The following is a 21,775-nucleotide window of genomic DNA, read 5'->3' as shown; positions in this document are numbered from 1 at the left end:
TTTTACATGAACGCCAAGGGATTTTTGTTACTTTGTGTCAAATTATGCGAAAATAGTTCAAATAGTTTTTTTTACTACCTGTTTTGACTGAAAAGCGTCTGTGTTTGTTCCAGAATCCGATGGGCAGCGGTCTGGCTTTGGTCATCTCTCAAGCCTCTCACTTCCTCCAGCCTCCTCCGCAACAGTCCATCATTATCGAGCGCATGCACTCTGGTAAGTACACTTACCTTTTTTTTGTGTCTCTTTGACTTGGTCAACAGTTTTAAACTCAAAAGGATATATCACAAGTAGATGACAAACGGGGATTCATTTGGGATGTAACCAAGTTGTTTAGGTGAGCTTGTTTAGGTGAGCTCTTGTGTATGTGCGTGTAAATATCTCCTCTTGTCCTAGGAGCGCGGAGGTTTGTGACGCTCGACTTTGGTCGCCCTGTGCTGCTGACCGACGCTCTGATCCCCACCTGTGGGGACCTGGCTTCTCTGTCCATCGACATCTGGACACTGGGGGAGGAGGTGGATGGACGCAGGCTGGTAGTGGCCACGGATATCAGCACCCACTCCCTCATCCTACACGACCTGTTGCCGCCCCCTGTCTGCCGCTTCATGAAGGTCAGTGGCATTTGGTGCATTATCTCTGAAGATTTCTTTTGTCCCCCCCCCCATTTCACAGGTTAGAGTAAATATCTGAACTCCAAGGTCGCTGAGGAGAAATACCTTTTTATTTTGTTAGTTTGTTTTGGTGAGGTTTCTGTGAGAAAATCACTGTGCTTAACAGCAACCATTTCTCCACACCTTAACCTGTCCTCCTGTCAATCCCACCCACCTATGCCCAACAGATCACTGTGATTGGGCGTTATGGCAGCACCAACGCCCGGGCCAAGATCCCATTGGGCTTCTACTATGGCCACACCTACATCCTGCCATGGGAGAGCGAGCTGAAGCTGATGCACGACCCCCTGAGGGGGGAGTGTGAGGCGGCCAGCCAGCCTGACGTGCACCAGCACCTGGCCATGATGGTGGCCCTGCAGGAGGACATCCAGTGCAGGTCAGAGGTCGTACTATCCCACTAGTTTGCTCACTGATTGTCTGATTTAGTGAGTCAAGGAGTAGGAAAGGTTTTATTTGACATAGCCACGGTAGTCCAGAATCAATATATAGTAAAACTGTATACATAAGCTGCATGCCCAGTTGACTCTCCATCTTTCTCTAGGTACAACCTGGCGTGCCACCGGCTGGAGACGTTACTCCAGAACATCGACCTGCCTCCTCTCAACAGTGCCAACAATGCCCAGTACTTCCTGCGCAAGCCCGACAAGGCGGTGGAGGAGGACTCTCGGGTCTTTTCGGCCTACCAGGACTGTATTCAGCTGCAGCTACAGCTCAACCTGGCCCACCACGCCGTTCAGAGACTCCGCGTGTCCCTAGGGGCCGGGCGCAAGGTCCTGCTGGAACCTTACGACCCCCGGGAGCTCATCCAGAACTCATCCACCGAGCAGCTGAGAACCATCATCCGCTACCTGCTGGACACACTCCTCAGCCTGCTGCACTCCAACAACGGTGAGATGTCTGGGAGGGCCACAGGGTCTGTATCAGGGATGGGGGTCTACTTTTCTGACTATCCCATATTCATGCTTCTCTGTTGGCCTAGCTTCAAACCAATATCATCCCAATTGTCCGTTGTCCTCACAACATCCCCAGAGGACATTGAGTATTGTCTTTCTGTGTCTGATCTGCTTGGTGAGTCTGCGTTTCCCCTTCAAAAGCCTACAGCGTTTTTTGGACGTTATAGCCATGTTTTGAGCATGGATTATTTCAAGCGACGTAAGAATGAATAAAAAAAACAAACTTTCCCATCTTTTTAGGAATCAATCATTTTCTCTGCCCTCACTTGCCTTTTGAATTGAAAAAGCATACATATTTAATGTTTGCTATCCATATTCTCACAAGCCATTCTGTATGGTCTCCTTGGAAAAAGTTGCACTTTGATAACTCTCTTTTTAAAGTTGTTCAAAGTGAACCCGAAAGCCCACGGCGCTGTTAAGTGTGCTTAACAATCTCCTTCTCTCACCTATCAAATCCCCACTGATGCTCCCTAGCAGCTCGTCGTACAGTTTCATGAGTCTCCTCTCGTGAAAGAGAATAATGGATTACCCCCCTTGCTGCTGGTGCTGCCTGGCTTTATACCTGCACTGTCTCTGTACCCTCAGTGAATTCCAATGGGCCCTGTTTACAGCAGTGGAAAGGAGCCTTTAAATTTCTATTTTCTCTCTGAAGTGAAGAGTTGCTATTTAAAAGACTGGGGTTTTCTTGTCATATGAAACCCCTTTTCTAGGATAGTAACTGAATGATTTAGTTTTTACTGTTGAAGGCTATTTGATTTAGTCAAGTGCATTTAGCTATTAGATGTTTTGGGCCGTCACTTGTTTTTTACCGCTCTGTTGTGATTTCCCCTCCATTATTTAACATACCTTCTCAGTGGATCTGTTTTTCTCCCCCTCCAGCTTTCCCTGTCTCTCATTTGACCTCCACCTCTCACTTGCTCCTTGTGTTCTTTTATGCTCACTCTCCTTGTTCTTCCCTCTAGGGCACGCAGTCCCGTCCGTTCTGCAGAGCACATTCCACGCGCATGCCTGCGAGGAGCTCTTCAAGCACCTGTGCATTAGTGGCACGCCCAAGATCCGTCTGCACGCTGGTCTGCTGTTGGTGCAGCTGTGTGGAGGGGAGCGCTGGTGGGGCCAGTTCCTCTCCAACGTCCTGCAGGAACTGTACAACTCTGAGCAGCTGCTGATCTTCCCCCAGGACAGGTGGGCTTTTACGATCCGTCTGAGGAGCTATATCTATCCACTAGTGATGCAGGGAAAAATCCATTAGTTACATATCGGGATATTGTTTTTGACGATGTGTCATTTTGACAATATCGCAATATTATTTTTGCGCTGGTTTGCTCTACCTGCATCAAATCTCCAGGATTTTTCCTTCATAGCTTCTTCTCTGTCTTTTTAAATAGGGAGCCAATTTGTTTTCTCAGCACTTTGACTGATCAAAACTCATTTTCTCGTGGCGCTCTCTTGTCCCTCTGCAGCACACATATGGTGAGCAATATGTTTGGAACACCGAATCGCAGTAAAATCACTATATCGAATCGCAATGCATAAAGAATCGTGAAAATGGCAATGCGTGTTGTATCGGCACCTAAGTATCACCATAATATCATATTGTGAGGTCCCTGGCAATTGCCAGCCCTACGATCCACTTCAGTCCTTTATTTAGATTGATTACACCACACTGACGAACTATAGCTCCTTGGACACAACATAAACCGACTACTGCCCGTTTGAAATTGGATTCCATAAAGATAAGTGTGTGTCACGTGAAGATACTAATGGGTTTGAATGTATCAGATGCACCCATCCAGACCCATCGATTTTTGTGTTTTACCATGTTTCCGGAGATTGACCGTGTCCTCTGTGTCCTCCCTCAGAGTCTTCATGCTCCTGTCCTGCATCGGTCAAAGATCCCTAAGCAACAGCGGTGTGCTGGAGGGGCTGCTCAACCTGCTGGACAGCTTGCTGTCCCCACTACAGCAGCCCCGGTCGGCTACCCAGCGCAGGACTGAAGGTGGGCTAGCCGGAGGGTCCCTGGGCTGGGGCTGGCAGCAGGGATGGGGGGCTGGGGGGCTCCCTGGCCCCAGCACCAACACCGGCCTCCCTGGACCATGGACTCAACCAGCAGCCTATGAGTGTGTGTCTGTGTGTGCGGCAGGTGTGTTGGACGTCCCCATGATCAGCTGGGTGGTGATGCTTGTGTCACGACTGCTGGACTACGTGGCCAGCGTGGAGGATGAGGCGTCTGCAGGCAAGAAGCACCAGGGAGGGAAGGAGAGGGAGCGCACCTTCACAGGTAGTGTAGTGTAGGATAGTGCGGTGTAGCTCTCCGATGAGATCTGATGGTTTATGAGGTCAAGAAATCCCAAAAGTGACCATGTTTCTTGTTTTGTCTCCCCGATTTCCCCTTTTTTGACTTATGCATGTGGCTTTTCTCATTTTCTTTAAGAAACAGCCTTGCATGAGTGACGTTATAGGCTTAGGAGAAACCTTATTCTATTACCCTTGGTTTTGAGTGGCTATAAAGTGAATTTATTCCAATACTTCTTCAGTTTTGAGCACTGTGAATCCTTTTAACAGGTAATGCATATGGATTTGGAACCCAAAACACAACTCTAACATGCCTTTATTTCCGTCTCTCTCTCTCCCCAATGAATCAAGGTAATCAGTGGAGCTTTATAAATAACAGCCTCCAGTCCTCCAGCTCCAACAGATCAACCAAAGGCAACAGCAGCCTGGACCGTCTGTACTCCCGCAAGATCCGCAAACAGCTGGTGCACCACAAACAGGTAAATGTGTCCAAATCCAACATTCGTTCCATCTCAAAAGCGTCGCGGAGTTGTTTATCTGCCATGTTTTTTCACACCTCATAAATCTGTATTCTACACAATTATAGGATTCTCCAGTGGTGGGTGAAGTACCCAATTGTCATACTTGAGTAAAAAATAAAGATGCCTTAATAGAAAATGAAAGTCAGCCAGTAAAATACCTACTTGATTAAAAGTTATTTGGTTTTAAATATACTTCAGTATCAAATGTATATATTATGCAATCCAGACAAACAACAATTGTTTTTAAAATAATTTACGGATAGCTTATTGGAATTTACAGAAGCATTTATGTTTAGTTAGTCCTTGATAAGTGTGTGAATTGGACCATTTTCCTGTCCTGCCAAACATTCAAAATGTATCAAGTACATTTGTGTGCCAGGACAAATGTGGATTAAAAAGTACATTTGTTTTCTTTAGGAATGTAGTGAAGTAAAAGTTGTCAAAATGTGTAAATAAAGTACAGATACCCCCCAAAACGATTTAAGTAGTACTTGAAAGTATTTTTACTTGAGTACTTTACACCACTGGGATTCTCCCTCTTATTAATGGCTTTGCATGACGTCTCTGCATGTAGTAGATGGTCTGTGCAGTGTTTTATATTTATCATGCCCTTTTCATTGTAGCAGTTAAATCTATTGAAGGCAAAACAGAAAGCTTTGGTGGAGCAAATTGAGAAGGAGAAGATCCAGAGCAACAAAAGCTCCTCGTACAAACTGCTGGTGGAGCAGGCCAAGCTGAAGCAGGCCACATCCAAGGTGAGGATTTCAGAAGCTCTGAAAAGGAAAGCTTTCTGTTTTGACTGATCAATCTGGAAATAGAATTACTTAATTCTTAGTCATTCCATTTCTAGGCTTTTTCTCATCTTGAGAACACAGGAATATAATGTCAAATATCCTCAACGCTGCATGTTTTGAGGCCAACTTTCACAAGTTACGACAAATCTGCATACACTTAAGCATAACTTCTGTACCTAACACACTTACGCAGGTTACAAGTATGCTAGTTTCAATAGTGATGGGTGAAACCATGTGTCTTCATCGACTTCCCCTGCCTGACATTTGCCTTTCCATCTCTCTCCCCTTCCATCTCTCGCTCTGGCAGCACTTTAAGGACCTGATCCGTCTGAGGCGTACAGCCGAGTGGCCTCGCTCCACCCTGGACACAGAGGCCACCGCCGCCAAGGAGCCCCCTGAGGTGGAGCCTCTGCCCTTCACCCTAGCCCATGAGCGCTGCATCTCCGTGGTACAGAAACTGGCCCTCTTCCTCCTCTCCATGGACTTCACCTGCCACGCAGACCTCCTGCTGTTCGTCTGCAAGGTATGCACAGCCACAACGTCGAGTTCAGTTGAATAGAGGGCACACTTGATGTTACCACCACTACTTCCACCACCACTACTACTGGCAAAGATGGATTTGGTTGGCTCTAAATGGCTACTTAACTTTGTGACAAAGTATCCATTTTTGCTGATCACTTGTCTGATTTGACTTTACAGGTCTTGGCCAGGATAGCCAACGCCACCAGGCCCACCATCCACCTGTGTGAGGTGGTGTCGGAACACCAGCTGGAGCGTCTGCTTCTGCTGCTGGTGGGGACAGACTTCAACAGGGGGGACATCTCCTGGGGAGGGGCCTGGGCCCAGTACTCCCTCACCTGCATGCTGCAGGACATCCTGGCAGGTAGGGGGTGCTGCTACAATTCAATTCACACTTCATTGTGAACTCTGTTTTCCAGCAAGAGCTGGTGTTTAAGAGAACAATAGATTTGGGGAGTCCTTGCATTGCTGGGAGTCTGGTAGTTTTGATTTCTTCCAGCACTGACCTTGTCCTGTCCTCTCTCCTCAGGGGAGTTGCTGTCCCCAGGGTCCCTGGATGGTATGGACGAGGGGGCGGTGGGTGAGGAGGCAGGGGCATCGTCGTCCTCAGCAGGGATCGACTCTGACTCCCTGTCCACCCCCATCCCCCAGGTGGAGACCATCGACGAGGCCCTGGTTCCGGATATCATCGCAGGTACTCCTGGGACCTCCTCTGTTTTCCAAAGTGCGTTGGTAGGCCCATCCGTGACAACATTTTACACATGGACGCCCCAAATGGATGCATTTGTGTTAAATTGTTTGTCTTTTTTCCCCCTTTTAGCTAGCTGCGTGTTTACTTTAGTATTTTATTTTAAAGGAGACTATTGAGAGCTTCTCTAACCAGTTTAATTCTGAGTGGACTGTTTGCCTTTTGAAGGGGGAGTTCAAACAGTGTATCTTCATTGCCTATTAGATATCCAGATGTTTCAAGGGGTGGTGGTTATTTTCTTAAGACTAAGGGGATTTAATCTGTGCAAATGATGCACTACTTCGTGGTACTATCACAAATCTTCATTCCCTAAACAACATCAATGACATCACTTGTATCACGTCGGGATTTTGGCTAAAGTTGTCAGATTGCTGATTTAGTGGGCAAACATCCATTGTTTGGACTCCCTCTCAACTGCAGAAATAAATGTTTGTAGGCCTTAAAATTGCCTAGTGACTTCCTAAAAAGAAGGCCTCTGAGTTTGCTGATTTTAGTGTGCTTGCTTGGCAATATTAAAGCTCTTTTCGTTATCCAAAGGTGCTCCATCTCTTTCATCTTTGGAAAAAGATAAAGACATTGACTTTGACTTGCTACAAGACCTCATGGATGTTGATATTGATCCTTTAGATATTGATTTGGAAAAAGATCCCCTCGCCGCCAAAGTCTTTAAGGTATGTAATTTGCTTGACTCACCTTTGTCCTGTTCCACTCCTCTCTCCATGCTCTCTTGCATTTCTGTTGAGTTCAGTATTGACACAATCACCTCCGGTTAGTACACAAACTTAAATTAACCCCACTGATCAATGATGTAGCTATACGAACTTCAAACCATAGTGTGCAACCTCTTCTCATAATGCATTTTTGTTTAGATAATGCGCAGTACAAAGTTCTGCAGTCGTATTGAATCTCTCCCCAACACCACTTCCGTCTTAGCCTTGCCCTCTAATTTCTCAGAAACTTTCCAATTTAACTCCACTCAGGCATTTGGAGTCTCAAAGCAATTTTGTGTATGTAGAACCAATCAATCAAACTAGCAAACCTGGGGAAGTATTTCTCCTCTTCACTCTTTCTTTTCTTTCTGAAGACGCCACCACTGCATGCAAAAGAATGTAGTGTTAATGTGCATGTAATGTTATACCGGTAGCTAGCATCTGACAAGAATGACTGCATTTGCGTTTCCCTTTTCTCCCTCTCTCTCTTCCTACAGCCTATTAGCAGCACCTGGTATGACTACTGGGGTGCTGACTATGGCACTTACGGTTACAACCCCTACATAGGGGGAGTAGGGATTGCCGTGTCCAAGCCCCCAGTTGCTACCGAAAAGCCTGGGTCTCAGAGTCTCTCTGTCTCTGTGTCGCAAGGTAAGGGCTCTTTTTTTTGTTATTTTTTTTATCCGGGTATCAGCTCCCAAACTGGATTCCACATTTCTGCCCCTCTGTACTCTATAGTGTGTTCCATGCATGTAAAGGAATACCTTCCACCTTTTAACCCGGACCTGTTTGTCCTCTCCCTCAGCTCTGGACGCCCGCCTGGAGGTGGGGCTGGAGCAGCAGGCTGAGCTTATGCTCAAGATGATGGCCACTCTGGAGGCCGACTCCATCTTACAGGCGCTCACCTCAACGTCCCCCACAGGTATAAACCTACCGAAAAAGTATTTATCGATGTTGGGTCATGTACACTTGAGTCTTGGGGAAAAAATGTAAAGACTTTGCTCAGCATCAAAGATGGCTGACCCCGGTCCCTTCTCTCCCTCCAGTGTCCCAGGCATCCAATGGGACGGATGATTCTCTGCTGAGGGGGCTCCGTGGGGGCTCCCCACCAGGAAGCAGCCTAATGGTACAGGCCTCCTCCATCCCCATGCTGAGTGCCTGCTTCAACAAGCTCTTCTCCATGCTCCAGGTGCACCACGTACAGGTCAGTCACAGACAGATGGTATAGTCCAGGGTCTGCTACTCCAGAAGACTTGAATGACTTGTTGCACTTCACTCAGTTTTTTTTTTTTTACATTCCTCTACACCGTTTTGTAATGATGTGGCAGTAGGGGTAACTTACTGTACCATTCTCAAGAATACGTTGGTTACCCTGAATAAGGGGATTTGTCGATGAAGTGTTCACATGTGTTTCTGCCTTAGATGGAGTCTCTGCTGCAACTGTGGCTGACCCTCAGTCTCAACTCCTGCTCTGGGGGCACTGAGGAGAGTGGATCGGATATTTTCCTGTTCAATGCCAGCAGAGTGCCCACCATCCCACTCAACCAAGGTCAGAGGTCACCCTGTGTGTGTCCCCATTCACTCTCTTTCGCCGCTTAACTCTCAAACCGCTGGATTTCTCTTGTGTGACTCATTCACTCTTTTCCCTTTTCACACGAGGAAGTGTACGTGTTAGTTAAACTGCCGTCTCCTGTGTTTCCCTGCAGCCTCTATCAACAGTTTCCTGTCGGTGCTAGCCTGGTACCCCAACACCTCCCTGAGGACCTGGTGCCTGGTGCTGCACTCCCTTACCCTCATGACCAACATGCCCTCCAGTGGTAAGTCCACCGTTCCTAGGGTTTCACTCTCAAGACAGTGTCTGACAACTCTGACTGATGTTTCCCATTTAAGGGTTGAGAAATAGTAAGACATTTGACGATGCAGTGTAACCGAAGAAATAAATGAGGCCAAAGGACTTTCAATAGTACTCCTTTTAAATCAAGTTTTGGTCCTGTGCGTCTCTGTCCTCAGCCTCCAGCGGTGGGATGGGAGCTCATGAAAGCACGGCCCAGCAGATGGTGTCGGACCCTACGCTGGTGCACGTGCTCGTGCGTTTCCTGTCTGGGAGCAACCCCCACGGCACCAGCCAGCACAGCTCCCAGGTCGGCCCAACTGCCACCCAAGCTATGCAAGAGTTCCTCACCAGACTCCAGGTGCACCTCTCTTCCACCTGCCCACAGATGTTCAGTGAGTTCCTGCTCAAACTAATGCACATCCTGTCCACTGAGAGGTAGGTTTTTTACTCTAGGTAGGTTGTTTACGCATCAAAAGAATCTTTTGTTTCACCCCAGCACTTAAGACACGTAATTCAAATGATGACTAATCATCTTCTTCAATTTAATCTGTGTTCGTGCTGGGCTGGAACAAAAGCCATCCTTTTGATTCATCACAAAACAGTACAATGATTTGTTAGGAAGCACCTTCGTCAATGATCCCGTCTTTTCTCCTCCACCCGTCCTTCAGGGGTCCGTTCCAGTCAGGCCAGGGTCCTCTGGACGCCCAGGTCAAGCTTTTAGAGTTCACCCTGGAGCAGAACTTTGAGGTGGTGTCGGTGAGCACCATCTCCTCTGTCATCGAGTCCATCACCTTCCTGGTGCACCACTACATCACCTGCTCTGACAAGGTGGTGTCCCGCAGCGGTTCCGACAGCGCTGTGGGCGCCCGCGCCTGCTTCGGAGGCCTGTTCGCCAACATCATCCGGCCCGGCGACGCCAAGGCGGTGTGCGGCGAGACCACACGCGACCAACTCATGTTCGACCTGCTCAAGCTGGTCAACGCCCTGGTCCAGCTGCCCCTGTCGGGTGACCGCGAGTTCAGCGGTCGTCTGCCGCCGGCGGGCAGCGGGGCGTCGGACAGCAGCGTGTCGGACGAGGAGAAGGTGTGTGGCAGTAAGGAGGGGGCAGCGGGGGGGTCCACCCCTAACCAGGGCCCTGCGGCCGGAGTGGCTGATCTGGTGCTGGCCAACCAGCAGATCATGAGCCAGATCCTCTCGGCTCTGGGCCAGTGCAACAGCAGCGCCATGGCTATGATCATAGGTAGGCCTTATACTCACACTTCCCTTTTTTAGAAAACGTTTATTTCGAGGGATCCCGGATTAGCGGCTAAGCTATTCAAGTGCTTCTTATTGATAACGCTTTACCTTCCTGTCTTTAGGTGCTAGTGGTCTCCACCTGACCAAGCATGAGAATTTCCATGGAGGACTAGATGCCATCTCTGTAGGAGACGGCCTTTTCACCATCCTCACCACCCTGAGCAAGAGGGCCACCTCGGTGCAGGTTATGCTGCAGCCCATCCTCACCTACATGGCCTGTGGGTACATGGGCAGACAGGTAAGACTGAGCTCAGCCATGACTGAACAGACATCATTGATTTTGTCTGTTTTTAGAGATTTACTTGTCAAGATTAAAAGGATTGAGGAAAAATATATTTGCTTTAATAGTACTTCAGTTTATTAGATTTATAATTGTTTGACCCGTGGATTCTGAAAGTTTTTAAATCACAAGCAGTCTTTGTATTTCTCCCAGGGTTCCCTGTCGACATGCCAGCTGTCTGAGCCTCTGCTCTGGTTCATCCTCCGAGTGTTGGACACCAGCGAGGCACTAAAGGCATTCCACGACATGGGTACACACACACCTACATACATACACAATAGGGAAATATCCTTGTTCAGGTATACTGTACTGTCAATTAGACTTAACAGGTTGTGTTTGTATTTGAACTGTGTGCAGGTGGGGTCCAGTTGATCTGTAACAACATGGTGACCAGCACACGGGCCATAGTGAACACAGCACGCAGCATGGTGTCCACCATCATGAAGTTTCTGGACACTGGTCCAGGGAAGGCTGCAGATGGCAGCCTCAAAGCCCGGGTCCTAGCCGCCGAGCCCGACAATGCAGAGGGACTCCACAACTTTGCTCCGCTTGGTAAGTGAAGCGTCTCCTCATGTTGAATAGGTTCTCTTGTGTTTTTTTCCCTTTGACCTCTGTGTTGTAAAATGGGAATTGTCTGTCTTATTGAGTGCTGTTTGTCCCTCTGCAGGCACCATCACTTCCAGCAGCCCCACGGCCCAGCCGGCTGAGGTCCTCCTTCAGGCCACGCCCCCTCACAGGCGGGCACGCTCGGCTGCCTGGTCTTACATCTTCCTGCCGGAGGAGGCGTGGTGTGACCTCACCATCCACCTTCCTGCCGCCGTTCTGCTCAAAGAGCTGCACATCCAGCCACACCTGGCCTCTCTCGCCAGTGAGTACTGCACCACGGCCCTGCTGGGGGACACTAGTGCAGACGAGTTGTTTACATAGGAGACTGAATTAAATATAAACAGTTCAGTTCAAATCTCTTGCAAAGAAATGACCTTAGTTGTCTAATTGATCATTTAAGTGAAAACCAGCAGGACTGCAGTTCAAGTACCAGCAAGAGAGCTGTGCCACTCTGCTTTAGAATCTAAAGGGCACATTGTCTACTTACCTCTTAAGCATAGTTTTCCTCATGACTAACTTACTTCACCCACTCAAATATTAACCTACCGCTGTCGACTATAGTGCCATTTTAAATATGCAAAACCTTTTCCATGCTTCTATCCAACACAACACACCATTGTGCCAGGCAGTACCAGTTGGAGAAAATAAACTTGGAACATATTCCACCATCTATTATTGCTAAACCCTGACGATGTCCCTTTTGTCCTCTCGCCAGCCTGCCCTTCCTCGGTCTCGGTTGAGATCAGCGCGGACGGGGTCAACATGCTGCCTCTGTCCACACCCATCATCACCAGCGGCCTCACCTACATCAAGATCCAGCTGGTGAAGGCTGAGGTGGCGTCCGCCGTGTGTCTGAGGCTCCACCGGCCCCGCGACGCCAGCACCCTGGGCCTGTCCCAGATCAAACTGCTTGGCCTAACCGCCTTCGGAAACACCTCCTCAGCCACCGTCAACAACCCCTTCCTGCCCTCTGAGGACCAGGTCTCTAAAACCAGGTGCAGACATACTTGCCCTTACAGGAACTTCTGTTAAATGTTACTTGAGAGTAAAAAAATAATAAATGAAACACCAGCAGTGTCACAGCAAATCTCTCTTCCTTGCCCTCTCTTTCTCTCCTAGTATTGGCTGGCTACGTCTGCTCCACCACTGTCTTACGCACGTCAGTGACCTGGAGGCCACGATGGCCAGCGCCGCTGCCCCCACCGCCAACCTGCTTCAGACCTGTGCCGCCCTGCTCATGTCCCCCTACTGCGGCATGCACTCGCCAAACATCGAAGCCGTGCTGGTCAAGATCGGCTTGCAGTCCACCCGCATCGGACTCAAGCTCATCGACATCCTGCTGAGGAACTGTGCAGCCTCTGGCACCGACCCTACCAGTAATTAGCCGCCGCATGAATAAAACGCTCATTGAGCACATTTTTATAATTTGTGTAATTATACTTCAATCAAAAGATCTTGTCCTTCAGCTCTGTGTGTCATGGCGCTATCGTTTGAGTATCGTTTATATATGGACATCAATGGCTATTTTTTTAATTCTGTCGTTTTTTGTTTTTTTTTAGACCTGAACAGTCCCCTGCTCTTTGGAAGGCTCAACGGTCTCTCTTCAGACTCCACCATTGACATCCTCTATCAGCTGGGAACCATACAAGATCCTGGGACGAAGGACAGGTAAAGACCCCCTTAACATCTACTGATCTAGGTGTTGAGCCTAGTACTGCTGGATCCATGTAATCTGGGTCTGTGAAAGCAGCTCTCGATATGTTAATTTTGACCTCTTAATCCCCGTCTCCCCCCACAGGATCCAGGCCCTTCTCCAGTGGGTACATGACTCATCGCTGGTGGCGGCCCACAAGAGGAGCGGCCCCTTGGGCTACATGCGCCAGAGCAGCTCCTCGTCACGGGAGTATGGCCTCGTCATGCCCTCGCCCTCCCACCTCCACTGTGTGGCAGCCATCTTGTGGCACAGCTACGAGCTCCCCGTGGACTACGACCTCCCAGTGCTGCTCAACGGAGAGCTTTTTGAGTAAGTGTAAAGGGCCGTTCACACCAAGGACTGTAACGATGGCTTTAACGGAAATATATATTTATATATTTTAAATAATTCTAGTGACCAGGAGCATTCACACTAAAATCATAACTACAAAAAGAGTGGGTAACGAGATCTTTAGTTTGGATCACTTTAATTAAGAGCGATTACATTTTTTTTTTGTCCCTCCGATAAAACATTGACAACCAATCAAAAACGCATTCTGTTGAAGCGTTGTTGATTCTAGGTGCACGAGGCTGCTCGGAGAGAAGGCAGAGCTCACGGTAAGCTTGCCTGAATTTTACTGGGCATATGTGAGCGTATTGGTTGCAACATTAATTATAGGACGACTTGGATGATCCATGACAAATCGCGCTTGGGAAGGCCATATTTTCCGGTGGAAGGCCTTCTCTTTCTGGACCTAGTAAACGGAATAGACCCATAACTGATCCAAATGGTTACATAGTCAGGCCTAGGCTGTACGAAGTTATTTCAACATGAAGCATTCAGAACAGGAGTTTTGAGCAGTTATTCAAATGAGTCTACGTCACTGCAGCTTCACAGCCCTATAGACAATAGTTGTGTACTCACTTGACAAAAAAAATACATTCCTCATTGCACTGTGTTGTGGCTTAGGTGTAATAATTTCCTTGTCTAAAATCGAAGGCCTGGTCAGTGTCGGGGAGCACATCAGCCTTCCCGATAGGTAAATATTTATAGCCCTACTCTTTAGCTGAAGAATGGCCTAATATCAAGCTAATATTTAGTTTCTTACTTCGGCTACACATCTCTAGCCTCTCTGTTCCAGCAGTTCTGGTGCGCAATAGGCTGAAGGCCACGCAAGCTTCTCCGCAATTTCTCTGTGAAATCGCAGGAAAAGCTATAAGCTAATAAAGCTATAGGACCTTTATTTTAGCATCTTTTATACTTGGCCTAAATAGCCTTTTTTCATGGAGCGACGCAGGCGTGCTCTTGTTAATTACTAAATGTAAATTGGGCTAAGTGAACTGTTGCACAGGACAAACAGAGGAGCACATTGAAAAAGAGCCAAACGAATCACTTGAGCAACCGAGGCAAGCAATGCCATTATGTAAAAGATGCATTTTTGAATTGCTACATTTACATGAGTTCCTATATTTTTCATTACATGTTCATTGACGTGTTATTTGCAGTTTGTCACTATGACAATTGAAACACCTGGAAGTACAGAATGGTCTTGTTACCACCTTAATAGGCAGCGTGCAGTAGGACGCGTTGATCCGTTGACTGATGGGTGTACTGCAGAACGGTCAGCTGGTGTGGATGCTCGCCAACGTTTTGTGGTTGTGTATAATATATCATTCTAGTTATCATCCTTGGTGTGAATGACCCTTTATCCTGTCAGGAAAAAACCCACCGATTCATCCTTGGTGTGCTCTTTTTGTTACGTCGTCGTAGGCTAAGCTGAGCTTTCTCATGCTATGAGCCATCAATGTTTGTAGAACATCTCGTTCTTTGTCGCCTGGGGAGAAAACAGCTCCCTGATAGATTTTCAAAATAAGTTTCTCCCACCCCCTCTTGATACTGTGTGTCTTATACATATCCTCTGCAGACATGAATACTGCATTTCTCCTCAGTAAACATGAATACTTTACATCGAACAGGGAATGCAAAGTAAAAAAAAAAATACCGACGTCTAACCTTTGGCTCCGTTGATCTCCAACCGACATATACAGACAGAATTGAAAAGGCTCAGAAGGATTCATATAAAGGTTTCTTATCTTGTAATTTTAGGGGGAAATATGTCTGTCCAGCGAGTGGCGCTTGCTTTGTTTATACCATTTTGTCTCCTTCTCTCCTGTAGACTTCTGTACAACTGGTCCATGTCCCTGCCGAGTAACATGGTGCTGAAGAAGGCAGTAGACAGCCTGCTCTGCTCCATGTGCCACATCCATCCCAGTTACTTCTCTCTGCTCATGTCTTGGATGGGCATCGTGGCCCCACCCACCGCCGCCCAATCTCAGGCCCAGCACCGCCTCTCCATGACGGACGACGGAAAGAAGCAGCACGACCTCAGCAGCGCCAATGCTAACGCCACCACCAGTGCCGCTGCCACCGGCCTCACCGACGACTCCAAGCACGCGCGGCCGCCCATCGCCCTGTCCGAGTCAGAACTGGCCACTCTGGCTTCAGCCTCCCAGTCACCCGGGGCAATAGAGCAGCTGCTGGACTCGGGCCTGCCCTCTCTGCTAGTCCGCAGCCTGGCCGGACTCTGCTGTGGCCTCCTGGCTGCCGCTGACCTGCCCCTGCCCGCCACCGCCCAGGCTGAACGACGGCAACACCATCACAACCACCACCCCCACTGCTCCTCTTCTTCTTCATCCTCCTCTTCCTCTCAGAGCAGGGTGCCCCTGTCTGCAGAGCTGGCAGCCCCAGTGCTGCGTTTCCTCACAGAGGTGGGGAACAGTCATGCCATGAAGGACTGGCTTGGTGGGCCTGAGGTGAACTCTCTGTGGACCGCTCTGCTGTTCCTGCTGTGCCACTCCAGTGCTAGCGCAGGGGGAGCCAGTGGTGGCCAGGGGCACACGGGAGCCCACTCTGCTGCCTCCGGTGGTGCGTGCTGCCCCCCTCCGCCGCCTCCACCCCTGCCCTCTGGGTCGCGCTACTCTCTAGCCTCCTCGTCCCGGGGCAGTGGGCTCACCACCCAGCAGAGGACAGCCATCGAGAACGCCACAGTGGCCTTCTTCCTGCAGTGCATCTCCTGCCACCCCAACAACCAGCGGCTCATGGCACAGGTCTGGTGGAATGCCTTGACGACACACATTTCCACCTGACCTACAGTGACTGTGATGTTTTACTAACGTGTGTTTATGGTGGTTTCTTTCTCTCCGTAGGTGCTGTGTGAGCTCTTCCAGTCGGCCCCGCAGCGTGGAAACGTGCCCGTCTCTGGCAACATCTCCGGCTTCATCCGTAGGCTCTTCCTACAACTCATGCTGGAGGACGAGAAGGTCACAGTCTTCCTGCAGTCGCCCTGTCCGGTGGGTACCAAGTTTTTGTAGGCTCTGATCTCGGATCAGCTCTCCATACCCTCAGTCCTAAACTTAACCATAACGTGGGGAAATGTCAAACTGACCTTAAATCATAATCTTGGAGCAATTTAAATATCCTACCTATGGACTTGCATTGGAAAGGAATAATGCTGTGGTGTGATATCCCCAGGTGGCCACAAGGGGCCAGCCCAGCAGTACAGACAATCCCTCTTCACTCGAGGCTTTCCCCAGACTGATGCTTGTCGGAGAAATGGCACTGCACTTCAGTCACATTAATGCTCCATCTTTCACCCTCCTCACTGATTAGTTGTCATGAGTGGAGTTTAGAGAGCAGTCATGGTGGTGGTGGGGGGGGGTTCAATTGTCTAAAGATAATTTAATTTGAACCTCCTACCTCTCGCTGTCCTCATTATTATGCCCCATCCCGTTTTTGATGATATACATGGTGTCAGGGAAGGGTGAGGGTCATTCCATGGACAAGGTGAAGGATGACTGTTGTGCATGGCATGCCGAGAGGTTTCTGATTATGCACAGCGAGACAAGCCTACATGTACTCTAACTTAGGAGGTCATTTGTGTGCTGAATTACTACACAAGGAGTCCTGGGAATCACAGCCGTGAAGGTTAATCATGTATGATCAGTATGTGATTAATAGCAGGGTGGGTCTACATGCTAATGTGTTTACGCCTTAGGTAATGTCATAGTCCACCTTCTTGTGCCTTACCCCCCCAAAAAAGGTTTTACTTACAGTACCAGTCAAAAGTTTGAACACACCTACTCATTGAAAGATTTTTCTTTATTTTAAAAATGTTCTACATTGTAGAATAATAGTGAAGACATCCAAACTATGACATGACACATATGGAATCATGTATTAACCAACAAAGTGTGAAACAAATCTAAATATATTTGATATTGTTCAAAGTAGCCACCCTTTGCCTTGATGACAGCTTTGCACACTCTTGGCTTCAACTATTTTCCAACAGTCTTGAATGAGTCTTGAATGGGTTGCGGTCCAACTCATACCAAACCATCTCAATTGGGTTGAGGTCAGGTGATTCTGGAGTCCAGGTCATCTGATGCAACATTCATCACTCTTTGTCTTGGTCAAATAGCCCTTACACAGCCTGGAGGTGTGTTGGATCATTTTCCTCTTGAAAAACAAATGATAGTCCCACTAAGTGCAAACCAGATGGGATGGCATATCGCTGCAGAATGCTGTGGTAGCTATGCTGGTTAAGCGTGCCTTGAATTCTAAATAAATCACAGTATCACCAGCAAAGCACCATTACACCTCCTCCATGCTTCACGGTGGGAACCACACATGCTGAGATAATCCGTTCGCTTACTCTGGGTCTCACAAAGACACAATGTTTGCAACCATCAGACCGAAAGACAGATTTCCACCGCTCTAATGTCCATTGCCTGTGTTTCTTGGCCCGAACTGGTCTCTTCTTATTAGTGTCTTTTTAGTAGTGGTTTCTTTGCAGCAATTTGACCATGAAGGCCTGATTCACACAGCCTCCTCTGTACAGTTGATGTTGAGATGTTACTTGAACTGTAAAGCATTTATTTGGGCTGCAATTTCTGAGGCTGGTAACTCTAATGATCTTATCCCTCTGCAGCAGAGGTAACTAGGTCTTCCTTTCCTGTGGCGGTCCTCATGAGAGCCAGTTTCATCATAGCACTTGATGGTTTTTGCGACTGCATTTGGAGAAACTTTCAAAGTCATGCACTGACCTTCATGTCTTAAAGTTATGATGGACTGCCATTTGTCTTTGCTTATTTGAGCTGTTCTTGCCATAATATGTACTTAGCCCTATTTGGTAAAATTATATCTTCTGTATACCACCCCTACCATGTCACAACACAACTGATTGGCTCAAACGCATAAAGAAGTAAAGAAATTCCACAAATGACATTTAACAAGGCACACCTGTTAATTGAAATGCATTCCAGGTGACTACCTCAAGAATGTGGTTGAGAGAATGCCAGGAGTGTGCAAAGCTGTCAAGGCGGCTACAAATAAATATAAAATATATTTTGATGTAACACTTTTGGTTACTACATGATTTCTTATGTGTTATTTCATGGTTTTTATGTCTCCACTATTATTCTACAATGTAGAACATAGTACAAATAAAGCATCCCTTGAATGAGTAGTGGTCAACTTTTGACTGATACTGTACATCAGGCTTTTTCAGATCTGCAAAAAAGTGAATGATGTATTCTGTAGACTTGCCCAACATTTTCATTTCATCAGCGTTGTAATTGTCAGTTGATCTGTGATATTTAAGTAAGGATCACTACATTTCTCCCGAATCTGAATCTCACTGGAGGGAACATTGACATTTTGATTTGCTGTCAATCAACAAAAAAAAAACGGTTGACTTTTTATTATGCTCGCGACCATACCAAGATATGGGTTCCTGAACATTATTGTTCCTATGAGACGTTTATTAGACTTGCCTAAAAGCCAAGGTGCATGTTTCAAACAGCATTTTATATTACATCATCTTGATGGCTTCTGCTGCCAGACTAGTCACTGCAGTGTAGAGTTGTCAGGAAAGTGTACTGTGGGGCCTGAGTGACGGTTGTGTTTGGAGCTGCGGTGACTTGTCCAAGGACCCTCCGTAGCCGAGCCGTGCTCTGGCGACACCACCATGCCTGTCGCCTGCAGGTCACAGAAGGCGATGGATGTCGCCTGGGATGTCGTGAACATGTAACATTCATGCTGAATGAGAAGCCTTGTCAACTCCAATAAAGGTCGAGGCAGGAGTGATGGAGTGGGAGGTCTTTAGCCAATGCCGGCCTCATTCAATCTCAATGTGGCCCTGCGTAGTGCTACTGAATCTTTCATAACTTGCGTCTCTCTTTCACTCTCTCGTAGTCATGCTCATTCATAACATTGGTGGTATTATGTACTTGGTCTGTCCTAATACTTTCTCATCCGTCTTCAGCTGTACAAGGGCCGCATCAACGCTACCAGCCATGTGATCCAGCACCCCATGTACGGAGCAGGGCACAAGTACCGCACTCTCCACCTCCCCATCTCCACCACCCTGGCTGAAGTCCTGGACCGGGTGTCTGGTACGTCACTGCCCCTACCCATCTGTCACTATTGTTGGGAACTGAGTTATGTGAGACACACTGCATCCAATTTTTCTTTGTGCTGTTTTAAACAACTCCTCTCTATTTTCTAAAATAGTCGTTGGGGCCCAGTCTCTCTCTAAACTAACCCGGCCTGTTCCCTTCTCCTTAAGGGGACGATGTCCACACCTATAATCTCAGTGAGCATTTAGGCTATGTCCATTAATTTGACAAGCATTTCACTGCACCTGTGAAAACACCTTGCAAATCTGTGTACGTGACCGGTAAACTTTGATTAGTGATGAACAGCAGGTGAAGTGTGTTACGCAACATTGCTGGGGAATTACTTTAAATATTTTTCCTCGTAGCCTCATCAACCTCCTCAATATTATGTGGCCCACAGATAAAGTGGAGCAGAGTGTCCCTTGCCACTCAGACAACCCCTCCTCCGACAGCCACAGACACACGGGATTTGAATGGCGGGGGAAACCCGCTCTCCGTACGCCGATCGCCATTCAAGCATTTTATCCCCTCTCACTGGGTCCTTAAATTATTTAAAAGGCAGCCATATTTGAAGTTAATGCACCATGTCAGCACCTCGCACATTGTCGGACACACACACACACACACAATCTCCCTGGGCATAAACATTGACCTTTTCAGGCGACTGCTGGGTCCACTCACATCTCCTCATTAGCGTGAGTATGGAAGAGCGTCTCGCCATATTATTTTCCCAGCAGGTGGAGATGAGCGTTCTCATTAATGGCTACGGAGTTGATCAGCTGGTGGCAACTGCGTTTTAGAGAGAACATCAGTCGAAACGTACGCTTAACCTCTGTACACATGCCTAGCATAGTGGCACTTAAATCACACACCCTCATTCCGGTCTTTAACCCGGCTGGTCCACTCTGTGATTGAAATAGCCCTGCGTGAGCTGACGCACTGATTTATTTGTATTTATTTTGTTGGCCTTTTCCAGGAGTCCCAGAGTTATGTAAGAAGCACTGAATCCAATGTTTCCTTGTGCTCTATTAAATAACTCATACATTTCCTAAAATAGTCGTTGAGGCCCAGTCTCTCTCTATCTAAACTAACCCGGCCTGTCCCCTTCTCCTTAGGGGGGGACGATGTTCGCACCTATAATCTCAGGGAGCAAATAGCCTATGTCCATTCTAGATTAGAAATGCCCTCTTAAAAACACGCCCCCCCCCCCCCCCCAAAACATGATCAAACAGTCATATAAACCCAGATGGGAGAGGTGTTAAATTTAAGGCATTATCTGGTTGTCAATGTCAAGCGCGTGTGGTGGTGGGCTCCAGCTTTGTGAGGGCATGGCACGGTTAGCTGTGTGGCTATGATAAGTGGTTCTCCTCCCGGGACCTTGAGAACACCAGATGGAGGCCTGATACCATAGGTCGTTATGAGGCTCTACCCAGTGAGGGAGGGGCAGGCTCAGTTAATAATACAGCCCAGACCGCTACATACAGCTAGCGCTAGCCAGGGGTCTTTTTAAAGGAGCCTGCGTTAGTGGCCCTTGGAATTGCTAATAGCAGATAATTTGCTATCTAGCCCATCTTATCTGAACTCCCAGGGAATGGAGGACTGAGATGGGCCAACGTCTCATTGATTGCGTAGCCTAGTTCGTGCATTCATTAGGGTTGATGTCAATACTTGTGTGCACTGAGGCTGTACATATAATGACAATTAGCATTTTTAATTATATATTTTTAATTTTACCTTTATTTTACTAGGCAAGTCAGTTAAGAACAAATTCTTATTTTCAATGACGGCCTAGGAACAGTGGGTTAACTGCCTGTTCAGGGTCAGAACGACAGATTTGTACCTTGTCAGCTCGGGGAATCGAACTTGCAACCTTTCGGTTACTAGTCCAACGCTCTAACCACTAGGCCGCCCCATTTACTCTTTCACATGTGACTTGTTACCGAAGGGTGGCTCTAATGTGCGCCGTCTCGGTCTCTCCCCTCCATCCCTAATTCAGACACCCCCAGCATCACAGCAAAGCTGATCAACGAACAGAAGGAGGACAAGGAGAAGAAGAATCAAGAGGAGAAGGAGAAGATGAAGACCGACAGTGGTTTCCAGGACAACTACAGCGTTGTCGTGGCCTCAGGTACACGTTTTGGCTCTCTCCGATCTGTCAGCTTATCGTGGTGGGCAACCTCATCCCTTCCCTCCCACACCTGCCAATCATTATGGCTTAGCAGAAGTAGATTAATTAATTTATCCTGTTGCACCAATTAAAGGGCAAGAATTGTTTGGCTGGTAGCTGGGCTTCCAGCCATATGTTGAGCTCCTGCACCAAATGTAAAGGGAATGATTGGTCTCTTTGTATGTGGAAATAAGTCCTTGAATATATATATATATTTATTTGTAAATGGACAAATGGCT

General features: G+C 47.7%; 1 protein-coding gene across 17 annotated transcripts in view; it reads left to right on the top strand.

Annotated features, from left to right (window-relative positions):
* LOC135512358 (baculoviral IAP repeat-containing protein 6-like) overlaps positions 1-21,775 on the top strand; it is a 146,985-nt gene that overhangs the window by 53,562 nt on the left and 71,648 nt on the right. For 7 of the 17 annotated variants that reach the window (XM_064934321.1, XM_064934319.1, XM_064934329.1 and 4 more), the window contains exons 26-56: positions 114-213; positions 394-608; positions 836-1,044; positions 1,210-1,556; positions 2,584-2,803; positions 3,481-3,899; positions 4,265-4,392; positions 5,058-5,189; positions 5,536-5,751; positions 5,928-6,111; positions 6,277-6,471; positions 7,033-7,166; positions 7,703-7,856; positions 8,011-8,127; positions 8,252-8,409; positions 8,628-8,754; positions 8,912-9,022; positions 9,216-9,474; positions 9,708-10,279; positions 10,398-10,573; positions 10,751-10,865; positions 10,973-11,167; positions 11,283-11,483; positions 11,937-12,216; positions 12,341-12,597; positions 12,781-12,889; positions 13,020-13,244; positions 15,091-16,021; positions 16,121-16,264; positions 19,237-19,366; positions 21,366-21,497. In XM_064934321.1, coding sequence (XP_064790393.1) covers positions 114-213; positions 394-608; positions 836-1,044; positions 1,210-1,556; positions 2,584-2,803; positions 3,481-3,899; positions 4,265-4,392; positions 5,058-5,189; positions 5,536-5,751; positions 5,928-6,111; positions 6,277-6,471; positions 7,033-7,166; positions 7,703-7,856; positions 8,011-8,127; positions 8,252-8,409; positions 8,628-8,754; positions 8,912-9,022; positions 9,216-9,474; positions 9,708-10,279; positions 10,398-10,573; positions 10,751-10,865; positions 10,973-11,167; positions 11,283-11,483; positions 11,937-12,216; positions 12,341-12,597; positions 12,781-12,889; positions 13,020-13,244; positions 15,091-16,021; positions 16,121-16,264; positions 19,237-19,366; positions 21,366-21,497 — 6,892 coding nt within the window. The remainder of the gene's footprint in view (positions 1-113; positions 214-393; positions 609-835; positions 1,045-1,209; positions 1,557-2,583; positions 2,804-3,480; positions 3,900-4,264; positions 4,393-5,057; positions 5,190-5,535; positions 5,752-5,927; positions 6,112-6,276; positions 6,472-7,032; positions 7,167-7,702; positions 7,857-8,010; positions 8,128-8,251; positions 8,410-8,627; positions 8,755-8,911; positions 9,023-9,215; positions 9,475-9,707; positions 10,280-10,397; positions 10,574-10,750; positions 10,866-10,972; positions 11,168-11,282; positions 11,484-11,936; positions 12,217-12,340; positions 12,598-12,780; positions 12,890-13,019; positions 13,245-15,090; positions 16,022-16,120; positions 16,265-19,236; positions 19,367-21,365; positions 21,498-21,775) is intronic. The other 10 variants (XM_064934336.1, XM_064934331.1, XM_064934335.1 and 7 more) reach the window with 8 other exon arrangements.

The sequence above is a fragment of the Oncorhynchus masou genome, chromosome 24, assembly GCF_036934945.1.
Source record: "Oncorhynchus masou masou isolate Uvic2021 chromosome 24, UVic_Omas_1.1, whole genome shotgun sequence".
In the NCBI taxonomy this organism is placed as follows: domain Eukaryota; kingdom Metazoa; phylum Chordata; class Actinopteri; order Salmoniformes; family Salmonidae; genus Oncorhynchus; species Oncorhynchus masou.
Note: the sequence above shows the minus strand (reverse complement) of the source record. Positions and strands in the feature narration are given on the sequence as shown.